At 53.1% G+C, this 22,542-nt stretch overlaps 1 protein-coding gene across 1 annotated transcript in view; it reads left to right on the top strand.

The window, feature by feature from the left end:
• Nucleotides 1–22,542, top strand: part of arfip2b (ADP-ribosylation factor interacting protein 2b) — a 40,835-nt gene that overhangs the window by 568 nt on the left and 17,725 nt on the right. The window contains exons 2-3 of the mRNA XM_031809089.1: nt 680–960; nt 1,574–1,731. Coding sequence (XP_031664949.1) covers nt 680–960; nt 1,574–1,731 — 439 coding nt within the window. The remainder of the gene's footprint in view (nt 1–679; nt 961–1,573; nt 1,732–22,542) is intronic.

The raw sequence follows: 22,542 nt of genomic DNA, 5'->3' as shown, positions 1-22,542 counted from the left end.
GTCCTCCCTCCCTCCTCTCTCTCTCCCTCTGTCCTCCCTCCCTCCTCTCTCTCTCCCTCTGTCCTCTCTCTCTCCCTCCCTCCTCTCTCTCTCCCCTCCTCCTCCCTCCCTCCTCTCTCTCCCTCCCTCCCTCTCTCTCCCTCCTCCTCCCTCCCTCCTCTCTCTCTCCACCTCTCTCTCTCTCCTTCCTCCTCTCTCTCTCCCTCCTCCCTCGCTCCTCTTCTCTCTCCTTCCTTGTTCTCTCTCTCTCTCCCTCCTCCTCCCTCCCTCCCTCCTCTCTCTCTCTCTCTCTCTCTCTCTCCCTCCCTCCTCTCATCCTCTCTCCCTCCTCCTCCCTCTCTCTCCCTCCTCCTCCCTCCTCCTCTCTCCCTCCTCCTCCCTCCCTCCTCCTTCTCTCTCCTTCCTTGCTTCCCTCTCTCTCTCTCCCTCCTCCCTCCCTCCTCTCTCCTTCCTTGCTTCCCTCTCTCTCTCTCTCCCTCCTCCCTCCCTTCTCTCTCTCTCCCCTCCTCCCTCCCTTCTCTCTCTCTCCCTCCTCCCTCCCTTCTCTCTCTCTCCCTCCTCCCTCCCTCCTCTCTCTCTCCCTCCTCCTTCCCTCCTCTCTCGCTCCTCCTTCTCTCTCCTTCCTTGCTTCCCCCTCCCTCCCTCCTCTCTCTCTCTCCCTCCTTCCTCTCTCCTTCCTTGCTTCCCCCTCCCTCGCTCCTCCTCTCCTTCCTTGCTTCCCTCTCTCGTTCTCTCCAGTGCACTAAACAGATGATCGCAGAGCGGTTTGGTCGTGGTTCTCGGACTGTGGATCTAGAACTGGAGGCTCAGATAGAAGTTCTCCGGGACACCAAGAGGAAGTATGAGACTGTGCTGCGATTGGCCAGAGCCCTGACCAATCACTTGTACAGCATGGTGCAGACGCAACACGCCCTCGGGGACACCTTCACCGACCTCAGCCTGAAATCACCTGAACTACGGGTGAGAGCCTGACCTATAACCTCTAGGCTAATCCCAGACCCCTAACCCAGAAATCACCTGAACTACGGGTGAGAACCTGACCTATAACCTCTAGGCTAATCCCAGACCCCTAACCCAGAAATCACCTGAACTACGAGTGAGAACCTGACCTATAACCTCTAGGCTAATCCCAGACCCCTAACCTCCAACCCAGAAATCACCTGAACTACGGGTGAGAACCTGACCTATAACCTCGAGGCTAATCCCAGACCCCTAACCCAGAAATCACCTGAACTACGAGTGAGAACCTGACCTATAACCCCTAGGCTGACCCCTAACCCAGACCCCTCAGCCAGAAATCACCTGAACTACTGGTTAGAACCTGACCTCTAACCCCTAGGCTGACCCCTAACCCAGACCCCTCAGCCAGAAATCACCTTTAACCCCTGACCTGTAACCCCTGACCTTAAATCAAGAGGTAGGACTGTCACTTAACACTGTTTGGGGTTTTAGCTCAGGTGATTTCTTTGAATACACTGGTTGATTTGTTGGTTGGACTGATTGATGTATTGGTTGATTTGATCAGATTGATCAGTGTGTGTGTGTGTGTGTGTTTTAATGATGTTTCCTACAGGATGAGTTTGGGTACAACGCAGAGACCCAGAAGTTATTATGCAAGAACGGAGAGACACTGCTAGGAGCCATCAACTTCTTTGTGTCCAGCATCAATACACTCGTTAACAAGACCATGGAGGATACACTGATGACCATCAAGATGTACGAGGCTGCTAGGTAACACACACCATCTCCATGGCAGATCTTAAGGGAAGACTGCGCCCAGACAGTCTGTTCCAGCCAGGCAGTACTGAGTTTGTCTGCACCCTGATCTACTCCAGACACACTGACGCATATTCATGTCTAGAATAATGGATCTGCCCTTAGTCAGTTGTTAGGAGTTGTCTCTCGTCTCCTCTCTGTCAGGTTGGAGTTGTCTCTGTCTCCTCTCTGTCAGGTTGGAGTTGTCTCTCGTCTCCTTTCTGTCAGGTTGGAGTTGTCTCTCGTCTCCTCTCTGTCAGGTTGGAGTTGTCTCTCGTCTCCTCTCTGTCAGGTTGGAGTTGTCTCTCGTCTCCTCTCTGTCAGGTTGGAGTTGTCTCTCGTCTCCTTTCTGTCAGGTGGAGTTGTCTCTCGTCTCCTTTCTGTCAGGTTGGAGTTGTCTCTCGTCTCCTCTCTGTCAGGTTGGAGTTGTCTCTCGTCTCCTCTCTGTCAGGTTGGAGTTGTCTCTCGTCTCCTCTCTGTCAGGTTGGAGTTGTCTCTCGTCTCCTCTCTGTCAGGTTGGAGTTGTCTCTCGTCTCCTCTCTGTCCAGGTTGGAGTTGTCTCTCGTCTCCTCTCGTCAGGTTGGAGTTGTCTCTCGTCTCCTCTCGTCAGGTTGGAGTTGTCTCTCGTCTCCTCATCTCCTCTCGTCAGGTTGGGAGTTGTCTCTCGTCTCCTCATCTCCTCTCCCGTCAGGTTGGAGTTGTTTCTCGCCTTCTCTCCGTCAGGTTGGAGTTGTCTCTCGTCTCCTCTCCGTCAGGTTGGAGTTGTCTCTCGTATCCTCTCCGTCAGGTTGGAGTTGTCTCTCGTCTCCTCATCTCCCTCTCCGTTCAGGTTGGAGTTGTCTCTCGTCTCCTCTCTGTCAGGTTGGAGTTGTCTCTCGTCTCCTCTCTGTCAGGTTGGAGTTGTCTCTCGTCTCCTCTCCGTCAGGTTGGAGTTGTCTCTCGTCTCCTCTCCGTCAGGTTGGAGTTGTCTCTCGTCTCCTCTCCGTCAGGTTGGAGTTGGTCTCTCGTCTCCTCTCCGTCAGGTTGGAGTTGTCTCTCGTCTCCTCATCTCCTCTCTGTCAGGTTGGAGTTGTCTCTCGTCTCCTCATCTCCTCTCTGTCAGGTTGGAGTTGTTTCTCGCCTTCTCTCCGTCAGGTTGGAGTTGTCTCTCGTCTCCTCTCCGTCAGGTTGGAGTTGTCTCTCGTCTCCTCATCTCCTCTCCGTCAGGTTGGAGTTGTCTCTCGTCTCCTCTCTGTCAGGTTGGAGTTGTCTCTCGTCTCCTCTCCGTCAGGTTGGAGTTGTCTCTCGTCTCCTCTCTGTCAGGTTGGAGTTGTCTCGTCTCCTCTCCGTCAGGTTGGAGTTGTCTCTCGCCTTCTCTCTGTCAGGTTGGAGTTGTCTCTCGCCTTCTCTCTGTCAGGTTGGAGTTGTCTCGTCTCGTCTCCGTCAGGTTGGAGTTGTCTCTCGTCTCCTCATCTCCTCTCTGTCAGGTTGGAGTTGTCTCTCATCTCCTCTCTGTCAGGTTGGAGTTGTCTCCTCTCCGTCAGGTTGGAGTTGTCTCTCGTCTCCTCTCTGTCAGGTTGGAGTTGTCTCTCGTCTCCTCTCTGTCAGGTTGGAGTTGTCTCTCATCTCCTCTCTGTCAGGTTGGAGTTGTTTCTCGTCTCGTCTCCGTCAGGTTGGAGTTGTCTCTCGTCTCCTCTCCGTCAGGTTGGAGTTGACTCTCGTATCCTCTCCGTCAGGTTGGAGTTGTCTCTCGTCTCCTCATCTCCTCTCTGTCAGGTTGGAGTTGTCTCTCGTCTCCTCTCTGTCAGGTTGGAGTTGCCTCTCGTCTCCTCTCTGTCAGGTTGGAGTTGTTTCTCGCCTTCTCTCCGTCAGGTTGGAGTTGTCTCTCGCCTTCTCTCTGTCAGGTTGTAGTTGTCTCCTCTCCGTCAGGTTGGAGTTGTCTCTCGTCTCCTCTCCGTCAGGTTGGAGTTGTCTCTCGTCTCCTCATCTCCTCTCTGTCAGGTTGGACTTGTCTCTCGTCTCCTCTCTGTCAGGTTGGACTTGTCTCTCGTCTCCTCTCTGTCAGGTTGGACTTGTCTCTCGTCTCCTCTCTGTCAGGTTGGACTTGTCTCTCGTCTCCTCTCTGTCAGGTTGGACTTGTCTCTCGTCTCCTCTCTGACAGGTTGGAATTGTCTCTCGTTTCCTATCTGTCAGGTTGGACTTGTCTCTCGTCTCCTCTCTGTCAGGTTGGACTTGTCTCTCGTCTCCTCTCTGTCAGGTTGGACTTGTCTCTCGTCTCCTCTCTGTCAGGTTGGACTTGTCTCTCGTCTCCTCTCTGACAGGTTGGAATTGTCTCTCGTTTCCTATCTGTCAGGTTGGACTTGTCTATCATCTCCTCTCTGTCAGGTTGGAGTTGACTCTCGTATCCTCTCCGTCAGGTTGGAGTTGTCTCTCGTCTCCTCATCTCCTCTCTGTCAGGTTGGAGTTGACTCTCGTATCCTCTCCGTCAGGTTGGAGTTGTCTCTCGTCTCCTCATCTCCTCTCCGTCAGGTTGGAGTTGTCTCTCGTCTCCTCTCCGTCAGGTTGGAGTTGTCTATCGTCTCCTCTCTGTCAGGTTGGACTTGTCTATCGTCTCCTCTCTGTCAGGTTGGACTTGTCTCTCGTCTCCTCTCTGTCAGGTTGGACTTGTCTCTCGTCTCCTCTCTGTCAGGTTGGACTTGTCTCTCGTCTCCTCTCTGTCAGGTTGGACTTGTCTCTCGTCTCCTCTCCGTCAGGTTGGACTTGTCTCTCGTCTCCTCTCTGTCAGGTTGGAGTTGTCTCTCGTCTCCTCTCCGTCAGGTTGGAGTTGTCTCTCGTCTCCTCATCTCCTCTGTCAGGTTGGAGTTGTCTCTCGTCTCCTCTCTGTCAGGTTGGAGTTGTCTCTCGTCTTCTCTCTGTCAGGTTGGAGTTGTCTCTCGTCTCCTCTCTGTCAGGTTGGAGTTGTCTCTCGTCTCCTCTCCGTCAGGTTGGAGTTGTCTCTCGTCTCCTCATCTCCTCTCTGTCAGGTTGGAGTTGTCTCTCGTCTCCTCTCTGTCAGGTTGGAGTTGTCGCTCGTCTCCTCTCTGTCAGGTTGGAGTTGTCTCTCGTTTCCTCTCTGTCAGGTTGGACTTGTCTCTCGTCTCCTCTCTGTCAGGTTGGACTTGTCTCTCGTCTCCTCTCTGTCAGGTTGGACTTGTCTCTCGTCTCCTCTCTGTCAGGTTGGACTTGTCTCTCGTCTCCTCTCTGTCAGGTTGGACTTGTCTCTCGTCTCCTCTCTGTCAGGTTGGACTTGTCTCTCGTTTCCTCTCTGTCAGGTTGGACTTGTCTATCGTCTCCTCTGTCAGGTTGGACTTGTCTATCGTCTCCTCTCTGTCAGGTTGGACTTGTCTCTCGTCTCCTCATCTCCTCTCTGTCAGGTTGGACTTGTCTCTCGTCTCCTCTCTGTCAGGTTGGACTTGTCTCTCGTCTCCTCTCTGACAGGTTGGAATTGTCTCTCGTTTCCTATCTGTCAGGTTGGACTTGTCTATCATCTCCTCTCTGTCAGGTTGGAGTTGACTCTCGTATCCTCTCCGTCAGGTTGGAGTTGTCTCTCGTCTCCTCATCTCCTCTCTGTCAGGTTGGAGTTGACTCTCGTATCCTCTCCGTCAGGTTGGAGTTGTCTCTCGTCTCCTCATCTCCTCTCCGTCAGGTTGGAGTTGTCTCTCGTCTCCTCTCCGTCAGGTTGGAGTTGTCTATCGTCTCCTCTCTGTCAGGTTGGACTTGTCTATCGTCTCCTCTCTGTCAGGTTGGACTTGTCTCTCGTCTCCTCTCTGTCAGGTTGGACTTGTCTCTCGTCTCCTCTCTGTCAGGTTGGACTTGTCTCTCGTCTCCTCTCTGTCAGGTTGGACTTGTCTCTCGTCTCCTCTCCGTCAGGTTGGACTTGTCTCTCGTCTCCTCTCTGTCAGGTTGGAGTTGTCTCTCGTCTCCTCTCCGTCAGGTTGGAGTTGTCTCTCGTCTCCTCATCTCCTCTGTCAGGTTGGAGTTGTCTCTCGTCTCCTCTCTGTCAGGTTGGAGTTGTCTCTCGTCTTCTCTCTGTCAGGTTGGAGTTGTCTCTCGTCTCCTCTCTGTCAGGTTGGAGTTGTCTCTCGTCTCCTCTCTGTCAGGTTGGACTTGTCTCTCGTCTCCTCTCTGTCAGGTTGGACTTGTCTCTCGTCTCCTCTCTGTCAGGTTGGACTTGTCTCTCGTCTCCTCTCTGTCAGGTTGGACTTGTCTCTCGTCTCCTCTCTGTCAGGTTGGACTTGTCTATCGTCTCCTCTGTCAGGTTGGACTTGTCTATCGTCTCCTCTCTGTCAGGTTGGACTTGTCTCTCGTCTCCTCATCTCCTCTCTGTCAGGTTGGAGTTGACTCTCGTATCCTCTCCGTCAGGTTGGAGTTGTCTCTCGTCTCCTCATCTCCTCTCTGTCAGGTTGGAGTTGACTCTCGTATCCTCATCTCCTCTCTGTCAGGTTGGAGTTGACTCTCGTATCCTCTCCGTCAGGTTGGAGTTGTCTCTCGTCTCCTCATCTCCTCTCCGTCAGGTTGGAGTTGTCTCTCGTCTCCTCTCCGTCAGGTTGGAGTTGTCTATCGTCTCCTCTCTGTCAGGTTGGACTTGTCTATCGTCTCCTCTCTGTCAGGTTGGACTTGTCTCTCGTCTCCTCTCCGTCAGGTTGGACTTGTCTCTCGTCTCCTCATCTCCTCTGTCAGGTTGGAGTTGTCTCTCGTCTTCTCTCTGTCAGGTTGGAGTTGTCTCTCGTCTCCTCTCTGTCAGGTTGGAGTTGTCTCTCGTCTCCTCTCCGTCAGGTTGGAGTTGTCTCTCGTCTCCTCTCCGTCAGGTTGGAGTTGTCTCTCGTCTCCTCTCTGTCAGGTTGGAGTTGTCTCTCGTTTTCTCTCTTACAGGTTGGAATTGTCTCTCGTTTCCTCTCTGTCAGGTTGGACTTGTCTCTCGCCTTCTCTCTGTCAGGTTGGAGTTGTCTCTCGTCTTCTCTCTGTCAGGTTGGAGTTGTCTCTCGTCTCCTCTCTGTCAGGTTGGAGTTGTCTCTCGTCTCCTCTCCGTCAGTTTGGAGTTGTCTCTCGTCTCCTCATCTCCTCTCTGTCAGGTTGGAGTTGTCTCTCGTCTCCTCTCTGTCAGGTTGGAGTTGTCTCTCGCCTTCTCTCTGTCAGGTTGGAGTTGTCTCTCGTCTTCTCTCTGTCAGGTTGGAGTTGTCTCTCGTCTCCTCTCTGTCAGGTTGGAGTTGTCTCTCGTTTCCTCATCTCCTCTCTGTCAGGTTGGAGTTGTCTCTCGTCTCCTCTCTGTCAGGTTGGAGTTGTCTCTCGTCTCCTCTCTGTCAGGTTGGAGTTGTCTCTCGCCTTCTCTCTGTCAGGTTGGAGTTGTCTCTCGTCTTCTCTCTGTCAGGTTGGAGTTGTCTCTCGTCTCCTCTCTGTCAGGTTGGAGTTGTCTCTCGTCTCCTCGTCTCCTCTCTGTCAGGTTGGAGTTGTCGCTCGTCTCCTCTCTGTCAAGTTGGAGTTGTTTCCTCTCTGTCAGGTTGGAGTTGTCTCTCGTCTCCTCTCTGTCAGGTTGGAGTTGTTTCTCGCCTTCTCTCCGTCAGGTTGGAGTTGTCTCTCGCCTTCTCTCTGTCAGGTTGGAGTTGTTTCGTCTCCTCTCCGTCAGGTTGGAGTTGTCTCTCGTCTCCTCTCCGTCAGGTTGGAGTTGTCTCTCGTCTCCTCTCCGTCAGGTTGGACTTGTCTCTCGTCTCCTCGTCTCCTCTCTGTCAGGTTGGAGTTGTCTCTCGCCTTCTCTCTGTCAGGTTGGAGTTGTCTCTCGTCTTCTCTCTGTCAGGTTGGAGTTGTCTCTCGTCTCCTCTCTGTCAGGTTGGAGTTGTCTCTCGTCTCCTCTCTGTCAGGTTGGAGTTGTCGCTCGTCTCCTCTCTGTCAGGTTGGAGTTGTCGCTCGTCTCCTCTCTGTCAAGTTGGAGTTGTTTCCTCTCTGTCAGGTTGGAGTTGTCTCTCGCCTTCTCTCTGTCAGGTTGGAGTTGTCTCTCGTCTCCTCTCTGTCAGGTTGGAGTTGTCTCTCGTCTCCTCTCTGTCAGGTTGGAGTTGTCTCTCGTCTCCTCTCTGTCAGGTTGGAGTTGTCTCTCGTCTCCTCTCTGTCAGGTTGGAGTTGTTTCTCGTCTCCTCTCTGTCAGGTTGGAGTTGTTTCTCGCCTTCTCTCCGTCAGGTTGGAGTGGTCTCTCGCCTTCTCTCTGTCAGGTTGGAGTTTTCTCGTCTCCTCTCCGTCAGGTTGGAGTTGTCTCTCGTCTCCTCATCTCCTCTCTGTCAGGTTGGAGTTGACTCTCGTATCCTCTCCGTCAGGTTGGAGTTGTCTCTCGTCTTCTCTCTGTCAGGTTGGAGTTGTCTCTCGTCTCCTCTCCGTCAGGTTGGACTTGTCTCTCGTCTCCTCATCTCCTCTCTGTCAGGTTGGAGTTGTCTCTCGCCTTCTCTTGTCAGGTTGGAGTTGTCTCTCGTCTCCTCATCTCCTCTCTGTCAGGTTGGAGTTGTCTCTCGTCTCCTCTCTGTCAGGTTGGAGTTGTCTCTCGTCTCCTCTCTGTCAGGTTGGAGTTGTCTTCTCGCCTTCTCTCTGTCAGGTTGGAGTTGTCTCTCGTCTTCTCTCTGTCAGGTTGGAGTTGTCTCTCGTCTCCTCATCTCCTCTCTGTCAGGTTGGAGTTGTCTCTCGTCTCCTCTCTGTCAGGTTGGAGTTGTCTCTCGTCTCCTCTCTGTCAGGTTGGAATTGTCTCTCGTTTCCTCTCTGTCAGGTTGGACTTGTCTCTCGTCTCCTCTCCGTCAGGTTGGAGTTGTCTCTCGTCTCCTCATCTCCTCTCTGTCAGGTTGGAGTTGTCGCTCGTTTCCTCTCTGACAGGTTGGAATTGTCTCTCGTTTCCTCTCTGTCAGGTTGGACTTGTCTCTCGTCTCCTCTCCGTCAGGTTGGAGTTGTCTCTCGTCTCCTCATCTCCTCTCTGTCAGGTTGGAGTTGTCTCTCGTCTCCTCTCTGTCAGGTTGGAGTTGTTTCTCGCCTTCTCTCCGTCAGGTTGGAGTTGTCTCTCGTCTCCTCTCTGTCAGGTTGGAGTTGTCTCGTCTCCTCTCCGTCAGGTTGGAGTTGTCTCTCGCCTTCTCTCTGTCAGGTTGGAGTTGTCTCTCGTCTCCTCTCTGTCAGGTTGGAGTTGTCTCGTCTCCTCTCCGTCAGGTTGGAGTTGTCTCTCGTCTCCTCGTGTCCTCTCTGTCAGGTTGGAGTTGTCTCTCGTCTCCTCTCTGTCAGGTTGGAGTTGTCTCTCATCTCCTCTCTGTCACGTTGGAGTTGTTTCTCGTCTCCTCTCCGTCAGGTTGGAGTTGTCTCTCGTCTCCTCTCCGTCAGGTTGGAGTTGTCTCTCGTCTCCTCTCTGTCAGGTTGGAGTTGTCTCTCGCCTTCTCTCCGTCAGGTTGGAGTTGTCTCTCGTCTCCTCATCTCCTCTCTGTCAGGTTGGAGTTGTCTCTCGTCTCCTCTCTGTCAGGTTGGAGTTGTCTCTCGCCTTCTCTCTGTCAGGTTGGAGTTGTCTCTCGTCTTCTCTCTGTCAGGTTGGAGTTGTCTCTCGTCTCCTCTCTGTCAGGTTGGAGTTGTCTCTCGTCTCCTCATCTCCTCTCTGTCAGGTTGGAGTTGTCTCTCGTCTCCTCTCTGTCAGGTTGGAGTTGTCGCTCGTCTCCTCTCTGTCAAGTTGGAGTTGTTTCCTCTCTGTCAGGTTGGAGTTGTCTCTCGTCTCCTCTCCGTCAGGTTGGAGTTGTCTCTCGTCTCCTCTCTGTCAGGTTGGAGTTGTCTCTCGTTTCCTCTCTGTCAGGTTGGACTTGTCTATCGTCTCCTCTCTGTCAGGTTGGACTTGTCTATCGTCTCCTCTCTGTCAGGTTGGACTTGTCTCTCGTCTCCTCTCTGTCAGGTTGGACTTGTCTCTCGTCTCCTCTCTGTCAGGTTGGACTTGTCTCTCGTCTCCTCTCTGTCAGGTTGGACTTGTCTCTCGTCTCCTCTCCGTCAGGTTGGACTTGTCTCTCGTCTCCTCATCTCCTCTCTGTCAGGTTGGAGTTGTCTCTCGCCTTCTCTTTGTCAGGTTGGAGTTGTCTCTCGTCTCCTCTCTGTCAGGTTGGAGTTGTCTCTCGTCTCCTCTCTGTCAGGTTGGAGTTGTCTCTCGTCTCCTCTCTGTCAGGTTGGAGTTGTCTCTCGCCTTCTCTCTGTCAGGTTGGAGTTGTCTCTCGTCTTCTCTCTGTCAGGTTGGAGTTGTCTCTCGTCTCCTCTCTGTCAGGTTGGAGTTGTCTCTCGTCTCCTCATCTCCTCTCTGTCAGGTTGGAGTTGTCTCTCGTCTCCTCTCTGTCAGGTTGGAGTTGTCTCTCGTCTCCTCTCTGTCAGGTTGGAGTTGTCTCTCGCCTTCTCTCTGTCAGGTTGGAGTTGTCTCTCGTCTCCTCTCTGTCAGGTTGGAGTTGTCGCTCGTCTCCTCTCTGTCAGGTTGGAGTTGTCGCTCGTCTCCTCTCTGTCAAGTTGGAGTTGTTTCCTCTCTGTCAGGTTGGAGTGTCTCTCGCCTTCTCTCTGTCAGGTTGGAGTTGTCTCTCGTCTCCTCTCTGTCAGGTTGGAGTTGTCTCTCGTCTCCTCTCTGTCAGGTTGGAGTTGTCTCTCGTCTCCTCTCTGTCAGGTTGGAGTTGTCTCTCGTCTCCTCTCTGTCAGGTTGGAGTTGTCTCTCGTCTCCTCTCTGTCAGGTTGGAGTTGTTTCTCGCCTTCTCTCCGTCAGGTTGGAGTGGTCTCTCGCCTTCTCTCTGTCAGGTTGGAGTTGTCTCGTCTCCTCTCCGTCAGGTTGGAGTTATCTCTCGTCTCCTCATCTCCTCTCTGTCAGGTTGGAGTTGACTCTCGTATCCTCTCCGTCAGGTTGGAGTTGTCTCCTCATCTCCTCTCCGTCAGGTTGGAGTTGTCTCTCGTCTCCTCTCTGTCAGGTTGGAGTTGTCTCTCGTCTCCTCTCTGTCAGGTTGGAGTTGTCTCTCGCCTTCTCTCCGTCAGGTTGGAGTTGTCTCTCGTCTCCTCATCTCCTCTCTGTCAGGTTGGAGTTGTCCTCTCGTCTTCTCTCTGTCAGGTTGGAGTTGTCTCTCGTCTCCTCTCTGTCAGGTTGGAGTTGTTTCTCGCCTTCTCTCCGTCAGGTTGGAGTTGTCTCTCGCCTTCTCTCTGTCAGGTTGGAGTTGTTTCGTCTCCTCTCCGTCAGGTTGGAGTTGTCTCTCGTCTCCTCTCCGTCAGGTTGGAGTTGTCTCTCGTCTCCTCTCTGTCAGGTTGGACTTGTCTCTCGTCTCCTCTCTGTCAGGTTGGACTTGTCTCTCATCTCCTCTCTGTCAGGTTGGACTTGTCTCTCGTCTCCTCTCCGTCAGGTTGGACTTGTCTCTCGTCTCCTCATCTCCTCTCTGTCAGGTTGGAGTTGTCTCTCGCCTTCTCTTTGTCAGGTTGGAGTTGTCTCTCGTCTCCTCATCTCCTCTCTGTCAGGTTGGAGTTGTCTCTCGTCTCCTCTCTGTCAGGTTGGAGTTGTCTCTCGTCTCCTCTCTGTCAGGTTGGAGTTGTCTCTCGCCTTTCTCTCTGTCAGGTTGGAGTTGTCTCTCGTCTTCTCTCTGTCAGGTTGGAGTTGTCTCTCGTCTCCTCATCTCCTCTCTGTCAGGTTGGAGTTGTCTCTCGTCTCCTCTCTGTCAGGTTGGAGTTGTCGCTCGTCTCCTCTCTGTCAGGTTGGAATTGTCTCTCGTTTCCTCTCTGTCAGGTTGGACTTGTCTCTCGTCTCCTCTCCGTCAGGTTGGAGTTGTCTCTCGTCTCCTCATCTCCTCTCTGTCAGGTTGGAGTTGTCGCTCGTTTCCTCTCTGACAGGTTGGAATTGTCTCTCGTTTCCTCTCTGTCAGGTTGGACTTGTCTCTCGTCTCCTCTCCGTCAGGTTGGAGTTGTCTCTCGTCTCCTCATCTCCTCTCTGTCAGGTTGGAGTTGTCTCTCGTCTCCTCTCTGTCAGGTTGGAGTTGTTTCTCGCCTTCTCTCCGTCAGGTTGGAGTTGTCTCTCGTCTCCTCTCCGTCAGGTTGGAGTTGTCTCTCGTCTCCTCTCCGTCAGGTTGGAGTTGTCTCTCGCCTTCTCTCTGTCAGGTTGGAGTTGTCTCTCGTCTCCTCTCTGTCAGGTTGGAGTTGTCTCGTCTCCTCTCCGTCAGGTTGGAGTTGTCTCTCGCGTTCTCTCTGTCAGGTTGGAGTTGTCTCTCGTCTCCTCTCTGTCAGGTTGGAGTTGTCTCGTCTCCTCTCCGTCAGGTTGGAGTTGTCTCTCGTCTCCTCGTGTCCTCTCTGTCAGGTTGGAGTTGTCTCTCGTCTCCTCTCTGTCAGGTTGGAGTTGTCTCTCATCTCCTCTCTGTCACGTTGGAGTTGTTTCTCGTCTCCTCTCCGTCAGGTTGGAGTTGTCTCTCGTCTCCTCTCTGTCAGGTTGGAGTTGTCTCTCGTCTCCTCTCTGTCAGGTTGGAGTTGTCTCTCGCCTTCTCTCCGTCAGGTTGGAGTTGTCTCTCGTCTCCTCATCTCCTCTCTGTCAGGTTGGAGTTGTCTCTCGTCTCCTCTCTGTCAGGTTGGAGTTGTCTCTCGCCTTCTCTCCGTCAGGTTGGAGTTGTCTCTCGTCTCCTCTCTGTCAGGTTGGAGTTGTTTCGTCTCCTCTCTGTCAGGTTGGAGTTGTCTCTCGTCTCCTCTCTGTCAGGTTGGAGTTGTCTCTCGCCTTCTCTCTGTCAGGTTGGAGTTGTCTCTCGTCTTCTCTCTGTCAGGTTGGAGTTGTCTCTCGTCTCCTCTCTGTCAGGTTGGAGTTGTCTCTCGTCTCCTCATCTCCTCTCTGTCAGGTTGGAGTTGTCTCTCGTCTCCTCTCTGTCAGGTTGGAGTTGTCTCTCGTCTCCTCTCTGTCAGGTTGGAGTTGTCTCTCGCCTTCTCTCTGTCAGGTTGGAGTTGTCTCTCGTCTTCTCTCTGTCATTTTGGAGTTGTCTCTCGTCTCCTCTCTGTCAGGTTGGAGTTGTCTCTCGTCTCCTCATCTCCTCTCTGTCAGGTTGGAGTTGTCTCTCGTCTCCTCTCTGTCAGGTTGGAGTTGTCGCTCGTCTCCTCTCTGTCAAGTTGGAGTTGTTTCCTCTCTGTCAGGTTGGAGTTGTCTCTCGTCTCCTCTCTGTCAGGTTGGAGTTGTTTCTCGCCTTCTCTCCGTCAGGTTGGAGTTGTCTCTCGCCTTCTCTCTGTCAGGTTGGAGTTGTTTCGTCTCCTCTCCGTCAGGTTGGAGTTGTCTCTCGTCTCCTCTCCGTCAGGTTGGAGTTGTCTCTCGTTTCCTCTCTGTCAGGTTGGACTTGTCTATCGTCTCCTCTCTGTCAGGTTGGACTTGTCTATCGTCTCCTCTCTGTCAGGTTGGACTTGTCTCTCGTCTCCTCTCTGTCAGGTTGGACTTGTCTCTCGTCTCCTCTCTGTCAGGTTGGACTTGTCTCTCGTCTCCTCTCTGTCAGGTTGGACTTGTCTCTCGTCTCCTCTCCGTCAGGTTGGACTTGTCTCTCGTCTCCTCATCTCCTCTCTGTCAGGTTGGAGTTGTCTCTCGCCTTCTCTTTGTCAGGTTGGACTTGTCTCTCGTCTCCTCATCTCCTCTCTGTCAGGTTGGAGTTGTCTCTCTCGCCTTCTCTCTGTCAGGTTGGAGTTGTCTCTCGTCTTCTCTCTGTCAGGTTGGAGTTGTCTCTCGTCTCCTCTCTGTCAGGTTGGAGTTGTCTCTCGTCTCCTCTCTGTCAGGTTGGAGTTGTCGCTCGTCTCCTCTCTGTCAGGTTGGAGTTGTCGCTCGTCTCCTCTCTGTCAAGTTGGAGTTGTTTCCTCCTCTCTGTCAGGTTGGAGTTGTCTCTCGCCTTCTCTCTGTCAGGTTGGAGTTGTCTCTCGTCTCCTCTCTGTCAGGTTGGAGTTGTCTCTCGTCTCCTCTCTGTCAGGTTGGAGTTGTCTCTCGTCTCCTCTCTGTCAGGTTGGAGTTGTCTCTCGTCTCCTCTCTGTCAGGGTTGGAGTTGTCTCTCGTCTCCTCTCTGTCAGGTTGGAGTTGTTTCTCGCCTTCTCTCCGTCAGGTTGGAGTGGTCTCTCGCCTTCTCTCTGTCAGGTTGGAGTTGTCTCGTCTCCTCATCTCCTCTCTGTCAGGTTGGAGTTGACTCTCGTATCCTCTCCGTCAGGTTGGAGTTGTCTCTCGTCTCCTCATCTCCTCTCTGTCAGGTTGGAGTTGTCTCTCGCCTTCTCTCTGTCAGGTTGGAGTTGTCTCTCGTCTCCTCTCTGTCAGGTTGGAGTTGTCTCTCGTCTCCTCTCTGTCAGGTTGGAGTTGTTTCTTCTCGCCTTCTCTCCGTCAGGTTGGAGTTGTCTCTCGCCTTCTCTCTGTCAGGTTGGAGTTGTCTCTCGTCTCCTCTCCGTCAGGTTGGAGTTGTCTCTCGTCTCCTCTCCGTCAGGTTGGAGTTGTCTCTCGTCTCCTCTCTGTCAGGTTGGACTTGTCTCTCGTCTCCTCTCTGTCAGGTTGGACTTGTCTCTCGTCTCCTCTCTGTCAGGTTGGACTTGTCTCTCGTCTCCTCTCCGTCAGGTTGGACTTGTCTCTCGTCTCCTCTCCGTCAGGTTGGACTTGTCTCTCGTCTCCTCATCTCCTCTCTGTCAGGTTGGAGTTGTCTCTCGTCTCCTCTCTGTCAGGTTGGAGTTGTCTCTCGTCTCCTCTCTGTCAGGTTGGAGTTGTCTCTCGCCTTCTCTCTGTCAGGTTGGAGTTGTCTCTCGTCTTCTCTCTGTCAGGTTGGAGTTGTCTCTCGTCTCCTCATCTCCTCTCTGTCAGGTTGGAGTTGTCTCTCGTCTCCTCTCTGTCAGGTTGGAGTTGTCGCTCGTCTCCTCTCTGTCAGGTTGGAATTGTCTCTCGTTTCCTCTCTGTCAGGTTGGACTTGTCTCTCGTCTCCTCTTCCGTCAGGTTGGAGTTGTCTCTCGTCTCCTCATCTCCTCTCTGTCAGGTTGGAGTTGTCTCTCGTCTCCTCTCCGTCAGGTTGGAGTTGTCTATCGTCTCCTCTCTGTCAGGTTGGAGTTGTCTCTCGTCTCCTCTCTGTCAGGTTGGAGTTGTCTCGTCTCCTCTCCGTCAGGTTGGAGTTGTCTCTCGCCTTCTCTCTGTCAGGTTGGAGTTGTCTCTCGTCTCCTCTCTGTCAGGTTGGAGTTGTCTCGTCTCCTCTCCGTCAGGTTGGAGTTGTCTCTCGTCTCCTCGTGTCCTCTCTGTCAGGTTGGAGTTGTCTCTCGTCTCCTCTCTGTCAGGTTGGAGTTGTCTCTCATCTCCTCTCTGTCACGTTGGAGTTGTTTCTCGTCTCCTCTCCGTCACGTTGGAGTTGTTTCTCGTCTCCTCTCCGTCAGGTTGGAGTTGTCTCTCGTCTCCTCTCTGTCAGGTTGGAGTTGTCTCTCGCCTTCTCTCCGTCAGGTTGGAGTTGTCTCTCGTCTCCTCTCTGTCAGGTTGGAGTTGTCTCTCGTCTCCTCTCTGTCAGGTTGGAGTTGTCTCTCGTCTCCTCTCTGTCAGGTTGGAGTTGTCTCTCGTCTCCTCTCTGTCAGGTTGGAGTTGTTTCTCGCCTTCTCTCCGTCAGGTTGGAGTTGTCTCTCGCCTTCTCTCTGTCAGGTTGGAGTTGTTTCGTCTCCTCTCTGTCAGGTTGGAGTTGTCTCTCGTCTCCTCTCTGTCAGGTTGGAGTTGTCTCTCGCCTTCTCTCTGTCAGGTTGGAGTTGTCTCTCGTCTTCTCTCTGTCAGGTTGGAGTTGTCTCTCGTCTCCTCTCTGTCAGGTTGGAGTTGTCTCTCGTCTCCTCATCTCCTCTCTGTCAGGTTGGAGTTGTCTCTCGTCTCCTCTCTGTCAGGTTGGAGTTGTCGCTCGTCTCCTCTCTGTCAAGTTGGAGTTGTTTCCCCTCTGTCAGGTTGGAGTTGTCTCTCGTCTCCTCTCTGTCAGGTTGGAGTTGTTTCTCGCCTTCTCTCCGTCAGGTTGGAGTTGTCTCTCGCCTTCTCTCTGTCAGGTTGGAGTTGTTTCGTCTCCTCTCCGTCAGGTTGGAGTTGTCTCTCGTCTCCTCTCTGTCAGGTTGGAGTTGTCTCTCGTCTCCTCTCTGTCAGGTTGGAGTTGTCTCTCGTTTCCTCTCTGTCAGGTTGGACTTGTCTATCGTCTCCTCTCTGTCAGGTTGGACTTGTCTCTCGTCTCCTCTCTGTCAGGTTGGACTTGTCTCTCGTCTCCTCTCTGTCAGGTTGGACTTGTCTCTCGTCTCCTCTCCGTCAGGTTGGACTTGTCTCTCGTCTCCTCATCTCCTCTCTGTCAGGTTGGAGTTGTCTCTCGCCTTCTCTTTGTCAGGTTGGAGTTGTCTCTCGCTCCTCATCTCCTCTCTGTCAGGTTGGAGTTGTCTCTCGTCTCCTCTCTGTCAGGTTGGAGTTGTCCTCTCGTCTCCTCTCTGTCAGGTTGGAGTTGTCTCTCGCCTTCTCTCTGTCAGGTTGGAGTTGTCTCTCGTCTTCTCTCTGTCAGGTTGGAGTTGTCTCTCGTCTCCTCTCTGTCAGGTTGGAGTTGTCTCTCGTCTCCTCTCTGTCAGGTTGGAGTTGTCGCTCGTCTCCTCTCTGTCAGGTTGGAGTTGTCGCTCGTCTCCTCTCTGTCAGTTGGAGTTGTTCCTCTCTGTCAGGTTGGAGTTGTCTCTCGCCTTCTCTCTGTCAGGTTGGAGTTGTCTCTCGTCTCCTCTCTGTCAGGTTGGAGTTGTCTCTCGTCTCCTCTCTGTCAGGTTGGAGTTGTCTCTCGTCTCCTCTCTGTCAGGTTGGAGTTGTCTCTCGTCTCCTCTCTGTCAGGTTGGAGTTGTTTCTCGCCTTCTCTCCGTCAGGTTGGAGTGGTCTCTCGCCTTCTCTCTGTCAGGTTGGAGTTGTCTCGTCTCCTCATCTCCTCTCTGTCAGGTTGGAGTTGACTCTCGTATCCTCTCCGTCAGGTTGGAGTTGTCTCTCGTCTCCTCATCTCCTCTCCGTCAGGTTGGAGTTGTCTCTCGTCTCCTCTCTGTCAGGTTGGAGTTGTCTCTCGCCTTCTCTCCGTCAGGTTGGAGTTGTCTCTCGTCTCCTCTCTGTCAGGTTGGAGTTGTTTCTCGCCTTCTCTCCGTCAGGTTGGAGTTGTCTCTCGCCTTCTCTCTGTCAGGTTGGAGTTGTTTCGTCTCCTCTCCGTCAGGTTGGACTTGTCTCTCGTCTCCTCATCTCCTCTCTGTCAGGTTGGAGTTGTCTCTCGCCTTCTCTTTGTCAGGTTGGAGTTGTCTCTCGTCTCCTCATCTCCTCTCTGTCAGGTTGGAGTTGTCTCTCGTCTCCTCTCTGTCAGGTTGGAGTGTCTCTCGTCTCCTCTCTGTCAGGTTGGAGTTGTCTCTCGCCTTCTCTCTGTCAGGTTGGAGTTGTCTCTCGCCTTCTCTCTGTCAGGTTGGAGTTGTCTCTCGTCTCCTCTCTGTCAGGTTGGAGTTGTCTCTCGTCTCCTCTCTGTCAGGTTGGAGTTGTCGCTCGTCTCCTCTCTGTCAGGTTGGAGTTGTCGCTCGTCTCCTCTCTGTCAAGTTGGAGTTGTTTCCTCTCTGTCAGGTTGGAGTTGTCTCTCGCCTTCTCTCTGTCAGGTTGGAGTTGTCTCTCGTCTCCTCTCTGTCAGGTTGGAGTTGTCTCTCGTCTCCTCTCTGTCAGGTTGGAGTTGTCTCTCGTCTCCTCTCTGTCAGGTTGGAGTTGTCTCTCGTCTCCTCTCTGTCAGGTTGGAGTTGTTTCTCGCCTTCTCTCCGTCAGGTTGGAGTGGTCCTCTCGCCTTCTCTCTGTCAGGTTGGAGTTGTCTCGTCTCCTCATCTCCTCTCTGTCAGGTTGGAGTTGACTCTCGTATCCTCTCCGTCAGGTTGGAGTTGTCTCTCGTCTCCTCATCTCCTCTCCGTCAGTTGGAGTTGTCTCTCGTCTCCTCTCTGTCAGGTTGGAGTTGTCTCTCGCCTTCTCTCCGTCAGGTTGGAGTTGTCTCTCGTCTCCTCTCTGTCAGGTTGGAGTTGTTTCTCGCCTTCTCTCCGTCAGGTTGGAGTTGTCTCTCGCCTTCTCTCTGTCAGGTTGGAGTTGTTTCGTCTCCTCTCCGTCAGGTTGGAGTTGTCTCTCGTCTCCTCTCCGTCAGGTTGGAGTTGTCTCTCGTCTCCTCTCTGTCAGGTTGGACTTGTCTCTCGTCTCCTCTCTGTCAGGTTGGACTTGTCTCTCGTCTCCTCTCCGTCAGGTTGGACTTGTCTCTCGTCTCCTCTCCGTCAGGTTGGACTTGTCTCTCGTCTCCTCTCCGTCAGGTTGGACTTGTCTCTCGTCTCCTCATCTCCTCTCTGTCAGGTTGGAGTTGTTTCTCGCCTTCTCTCCGTCAGGTTGGAGTTGTCTCTCGTCTCCTCTCTGTCAGGTTGGAGTTGTCTCTCGTCTTCTCTCTGTCAGGTTGGAGTTGTCTCTCGCCTTCTCTCTGTCAGGTTGGAGTTGTCTCTCGTCTTCTCTCTGTCAGGTTGGAGTTGTCTCTCGTCTCCTCATCTCCTCTCTGTCAGGTTGGAGTTGTCTCTCGTCTCCTCTCTGTCAGGTTGGAGTTGTCGCTCGTCTCCTCTCTGTCAGGTTGGAGTTGTCGCTCGTCTCCTCTCTGTCAGGTTGGAGTTGTCGCTCGTCTCCTCTCTGTCAAGTTGGAGTTGTTTTCCCTCTCTGTCAGGTTGGAGTTGTCTCTCGTCTCCTCTCTGTCAGGTTGGAAGTTGTTTTCTCGCCTTCTCTCCGTCAGGTTGGAGTTGTCTCTCGCCTTCTCTCTGTCAGGTTGGAGTTGTTTCGTCTCCTCTCCGTCAGGTTGGAGTTGTTTCTCGCCTTCTCTCCGTCAGGTTGGAGTGGTCTCTCGCCTTCTCTCTGTCAGGTTGGAGTTGTCTCGTCTCCTCATCTCCTCTCTGTCAGGTTGGAGTTGACTCTCGTATCCTCTCCGTCAGGTTGGAGTTGTCTCTCGTCTCCTCATCTCCTCTCCGTCAGGTTGGAGTTGTCTCTCGTACTCCTCTCATCTGGTCAGGTTGGAGTTGTCTCTCGTCTCTCGTCTCTCTCTGTCAGTTGGGAGTTGTCGCTCTCGCCTTCTCTCCGGTTCAGGTTGGTAGTTGCTCTCGTCTCCTCTCTGTCAGGTTGGAGTTGTTTCTCTCTCGCCTTCGTCTCTCTCCGTCAGGTTGGAGTTGGCTCTTCTCTCGCATTCTCTCTGTCGAGGTTGGAGTTGTTTCGTCCTCCCTCTCCGTCAGGTTGGAGTTGTCTCTCGTCTCTCTCCGTCAGGTTGGAGTGTGTCTCTCGTCTCCTCTCTGTCAGGTTGGACTTGTCTCTCTTACGCCTTCTCCGTCGGTCATGGACTTGTCTCTTCGTGGCGGCTCCTCTCCGTCAGGTTGGACTTGTCTCTCGTCTCCTCATCTCCTCTCTGTCAAGGTTGGAGGTTGTCTCTCCTCGCCTTCTCTTTGTCAGGTTGGGGAGTTGTCTCTACGTCTCCTCATCTCCTCTCTGTTCAGGTTGGAGTTGTCTCTCGTCTCCTCTCTGTCAGGTTGGAGTTGTCTCTCGTCTCCTCTCTGTCAGGTTGGAGTTGTCTCTCGCCTTCTCTCTGTCAGGTTGGAGTTGTCTCTCGTCTTCTCTCTGTCAGGTTGGAGTTGTCTCTCGTCTCCTCTCTGTCAGGTTGGAGTTGTCTCTCGTCTCCTCTCTGTCAGGTTGGAGTTGTCTCTCGTCTCCTCTCTGTCAGGTTGGAGTTGTCTCTCGTCTCCTCTCTGTCAGGTTGGAGTTGTCTCTCGTCTCCTCTCTGTCAGGTTGGAGTTGTCTCCCTCTCTGTCAGGTTGGAGTTGTCTCTCGTCTCCTCTCTGTCAGGTTGGAGTTGTCTCTCGCCTTCTCTCTGTCAGGTTGGAGTTGTCTCTCGTCTCTCTCTGTCAGGTTGGAGTTGTCTCTCGTCTCCTCTCTGTCAGGTTGGAGTTGTCTCTCGTCTCCTCTCCGTCAGGTTGGAGTTGTCTCTCGTCTCCTCTCCTGTCAGGTTGGAGTTGTCTCTCGTCTCCTCTCTGTCAGGTTGGAGTTGTCTCTCGTCTCCTCTCTGTCAGGTTGGAGTTGTCTCTCGTCTCCTCTCTGTCAGGTTGGAGTTGTCTCTCGTCTCTCTCTGTCAGGTTGGAGTTGTCTCTCGCCTTCTCTCTGTCAGGTTGGAGTTGTCTCTCGTCTCCTCTCTGTCAGGTTGGAGTTGTCTCCTCTCTGTCAGGTTGGAGTTGTCTCTCGTCTCCTCTCCGTCAGGTTGGAGTTGTCTCTCGTCTCCTCTCTGTCAGGTTGGAGTTGTCTCTCGTCTCCTCTCTGTCAGGTTGGAGTTGTCTCTCGTCTCCTCTCCGTCAGGTTGGAGTTGTCTCCTCCTCCTCTCTGTCAGGTTGGAGTTGTCTCTCGTCTCCTCTCTGTCAGGTTGGAGTTGTCTCTCGTCTCCTCTCTGTCAGGTTGGAGTTGTCTCTCGTCTCCTCTCTGTCAGGTTGGAGTTGTCTCTCGTCTCCTCTCTGTCAGGTTGGAGTTGTCTCTCGTCTCCTCTCTGTCAGGTTGGAGTTCCTCGTCTCCTCTGTCAGGTTGGAGTTGTCTCTCGTCTCTCTGTCAGTTGGAGTTGTTTCTCGCCTTCTCCTCTGTCAGGTTGGAGTTGTCTCGTCTCCTCTCCGTCAGGTTGGAGTTGTCTCTCGTCTCCTCATCGCCTCTCTGTCAGGTTGGAGTTGACTCTCGTATCCTCTCCGTCAGGTTGGAGTTGTCTCTCGTCTCTCATCTCCTCTCTGTCAGTTTGGAGTTGTCTCTCGTCTCCTCTCTGTCAGGTTGGACTTGGTCTCTCGTCTCCTCTCTGTCAGGTTGGACTTGTCTCTCGTATCCTCTCCGTCAGGTTGGAGTTGTCTCTCGTCTCCTCATCTCCTCTCTGTCAGGTTGGAGTTGTCTCTCGTCTCCTCTCTGTCAGGTTGGAGTTGTCTCTCTCGCTCCTCCTCTGTCAGGTTGGAGTTGTTTTCTCGCCTTCTCTCCGTCAGGTTGGAGTTGTCTCTCGCCTTCTCTCTGTCAGGTATGGAGTTGTCTCTCGTCTCCTCTCCGTCAGGTTGGAGTTGTCTCTCGTCTCCTCTCCGTCAGGTTGAGTTGTCTCTCGTTTCCTCTCTGTCAGGTTGGAGTTGTCTCCTCGTTTCCTCTCTGTCAGGTTGGAGTTGTCTCTCGTTTCCTCATCTCCTCTGTCAGGTTGGAGTTGTCTATCGTCTCCTCTCTGTCGGGTTGGAGTTGTCTCTCGTCTCCTCTCTGTCAGGTTGGACTTGTCTCTCGTCTCCTCTCTATCAGGTTGGACTTGTCTCTCGTCTCCTCTCTGTCAGGTTGGACTTGTCTCTCGTCTCCTCTCTGTCAGGTTGGACTTGTCTCTCGTCTCCTCTCTGTCAGGTTGGACTTGTCTCTCGTATCCTCTCCGTCAGGTTGGAGTTGTCTCTCGTCTCCTCATCTCCTCTCTGTCAGGTTGGAGTTGTCTCTCGTCTCCCTCTCTGTCAGGTTGGAGTTGTCTCTCGTCTCCTCTCTGTCAGGTTGGAGTTGTCTCTCGCCTTCTCTCCGTCAGGTTGGAGTTGTCTCTCGCCTTCTCTCCGTCAGGTTGGAGTTGTCTCTTCGCCTTCTCTCCGTCAGGTTGGAGTTGTCTCTCTCGCCTTCTCTCTCCGTCAGGTTGGAGTTGTCTCTCGTCTTCTCTCTGTCAGGTTGGAGTTGTCTCTCGTCTCCTCTCTGTCAGGTTGGAGTTGTCTCTCGTCTCCTCTCCGTCAGGTTGGAGTTGTCTCTCGTCTCCTCATCTCCTCTCTGTCAGGTTGGAGTTGTCTCTCGTCTCCTCTCTGTCAGGTTGGAGTTGTCGCTCGTCTCCTCTCTGTCAGGTTGGAGTTGTCGCTCGTCTCCTCTCTGTCAAGTTGGACTTGTCTATCGTCTCCTCTCTGTCAGGTTGGAGTTGTCTCTCGCCTTCTCTCTGTCAGGTTGGAGTTGTTTCCTCTCTGTCAGGTTGGACTTGTCTATCGTCTCCTCTCTGTCAAGTTGGACTTGTCTATCGTCTCCTCTCTGTCAGGTTGGAGTTGTCTCTCGCCTTCTCTCTGTCAGGTTGGAGTTGTCTCTCGCCTTCTCTCCGTCAGGTTGGAGTTGTCTCTCGCCTTCTCTCCGTCAGGTTGGAGTTGTCTCTCGCCTTCTCTCCGTCAGGTTGGAGTTGTCTCTCGCCTTCTCTCCGTCAGGTTGGAGTTGTCTCTCGCCTTCTCTCTGTCAGGTTGGAGTTGTCTCGTCTCCTCTCCGTCAGGTTGGAGTTGTCTCGTCTCCTCTCTGTCAGGTTGGACTTGTCTCTCGTCTCCTCTCTGTCAGGTTGGAGTTGACTCTCGTATCCTCTCCGTCAGGTTGGAGTTGTCTCTCGTCTCCTCATCTCCTCTCTGTCAGGTTGGAGTTGTCTCTCGTCTCCTCTCTGTCAGGTTGGAGTTGTCTCTCGTCTCCTCTCTGTCAGGTTGGAGTTGTCTCTCGTCTCCTCTCTGTCAGGTTGGAGTTGTCTCTCGTCTCCTCTCTGTCAGGTTGGAGTTGTCTCTCGTCTCCTCTCTGTCAGGTTGGAGTTGTTTTCTCGCCTTCTCTCTGTCAGGTTGGAGTTGTCTCGTCTCCTCTCCGTCAGGTTGGAGTTGACTCTCGTATCCTCATCTCCTCTCTGTCAGGTTGGAGTTGTCTCTCGTCTCCTCTCTGTCAGGTTGGAGTTGTCTATCGTCTCCTCTGTCGGGTTGGAGTTGTCTCTCGTCTCCTCTCTGTCAGGTTGGACTTGTCTCTCGTCTCCTCTCTGTCAGGTT

The sequence above is a fragment of the Oncorhynchus kisutch genome, linkage group LG29 (genome assembly GCF_002021735.2).
Source record: "Oncorhynchus kisutch isolate 150728-3 linkage group LG29, Okis_V2, whole genome shotgun sequence".
NCBI classification, from domain to species: Eukaryota; Metazoa; Chordata; class Actinopteri; order Salmoniformes; family Salmonidae; genus Oncorhynchus; species Oncorhynchus kisutch.
The sequence above is the reverse complement of the archived record's forward strand: the minus strand, read 5'-3'. Positions and strand labels throughout refer to the sequence as shown.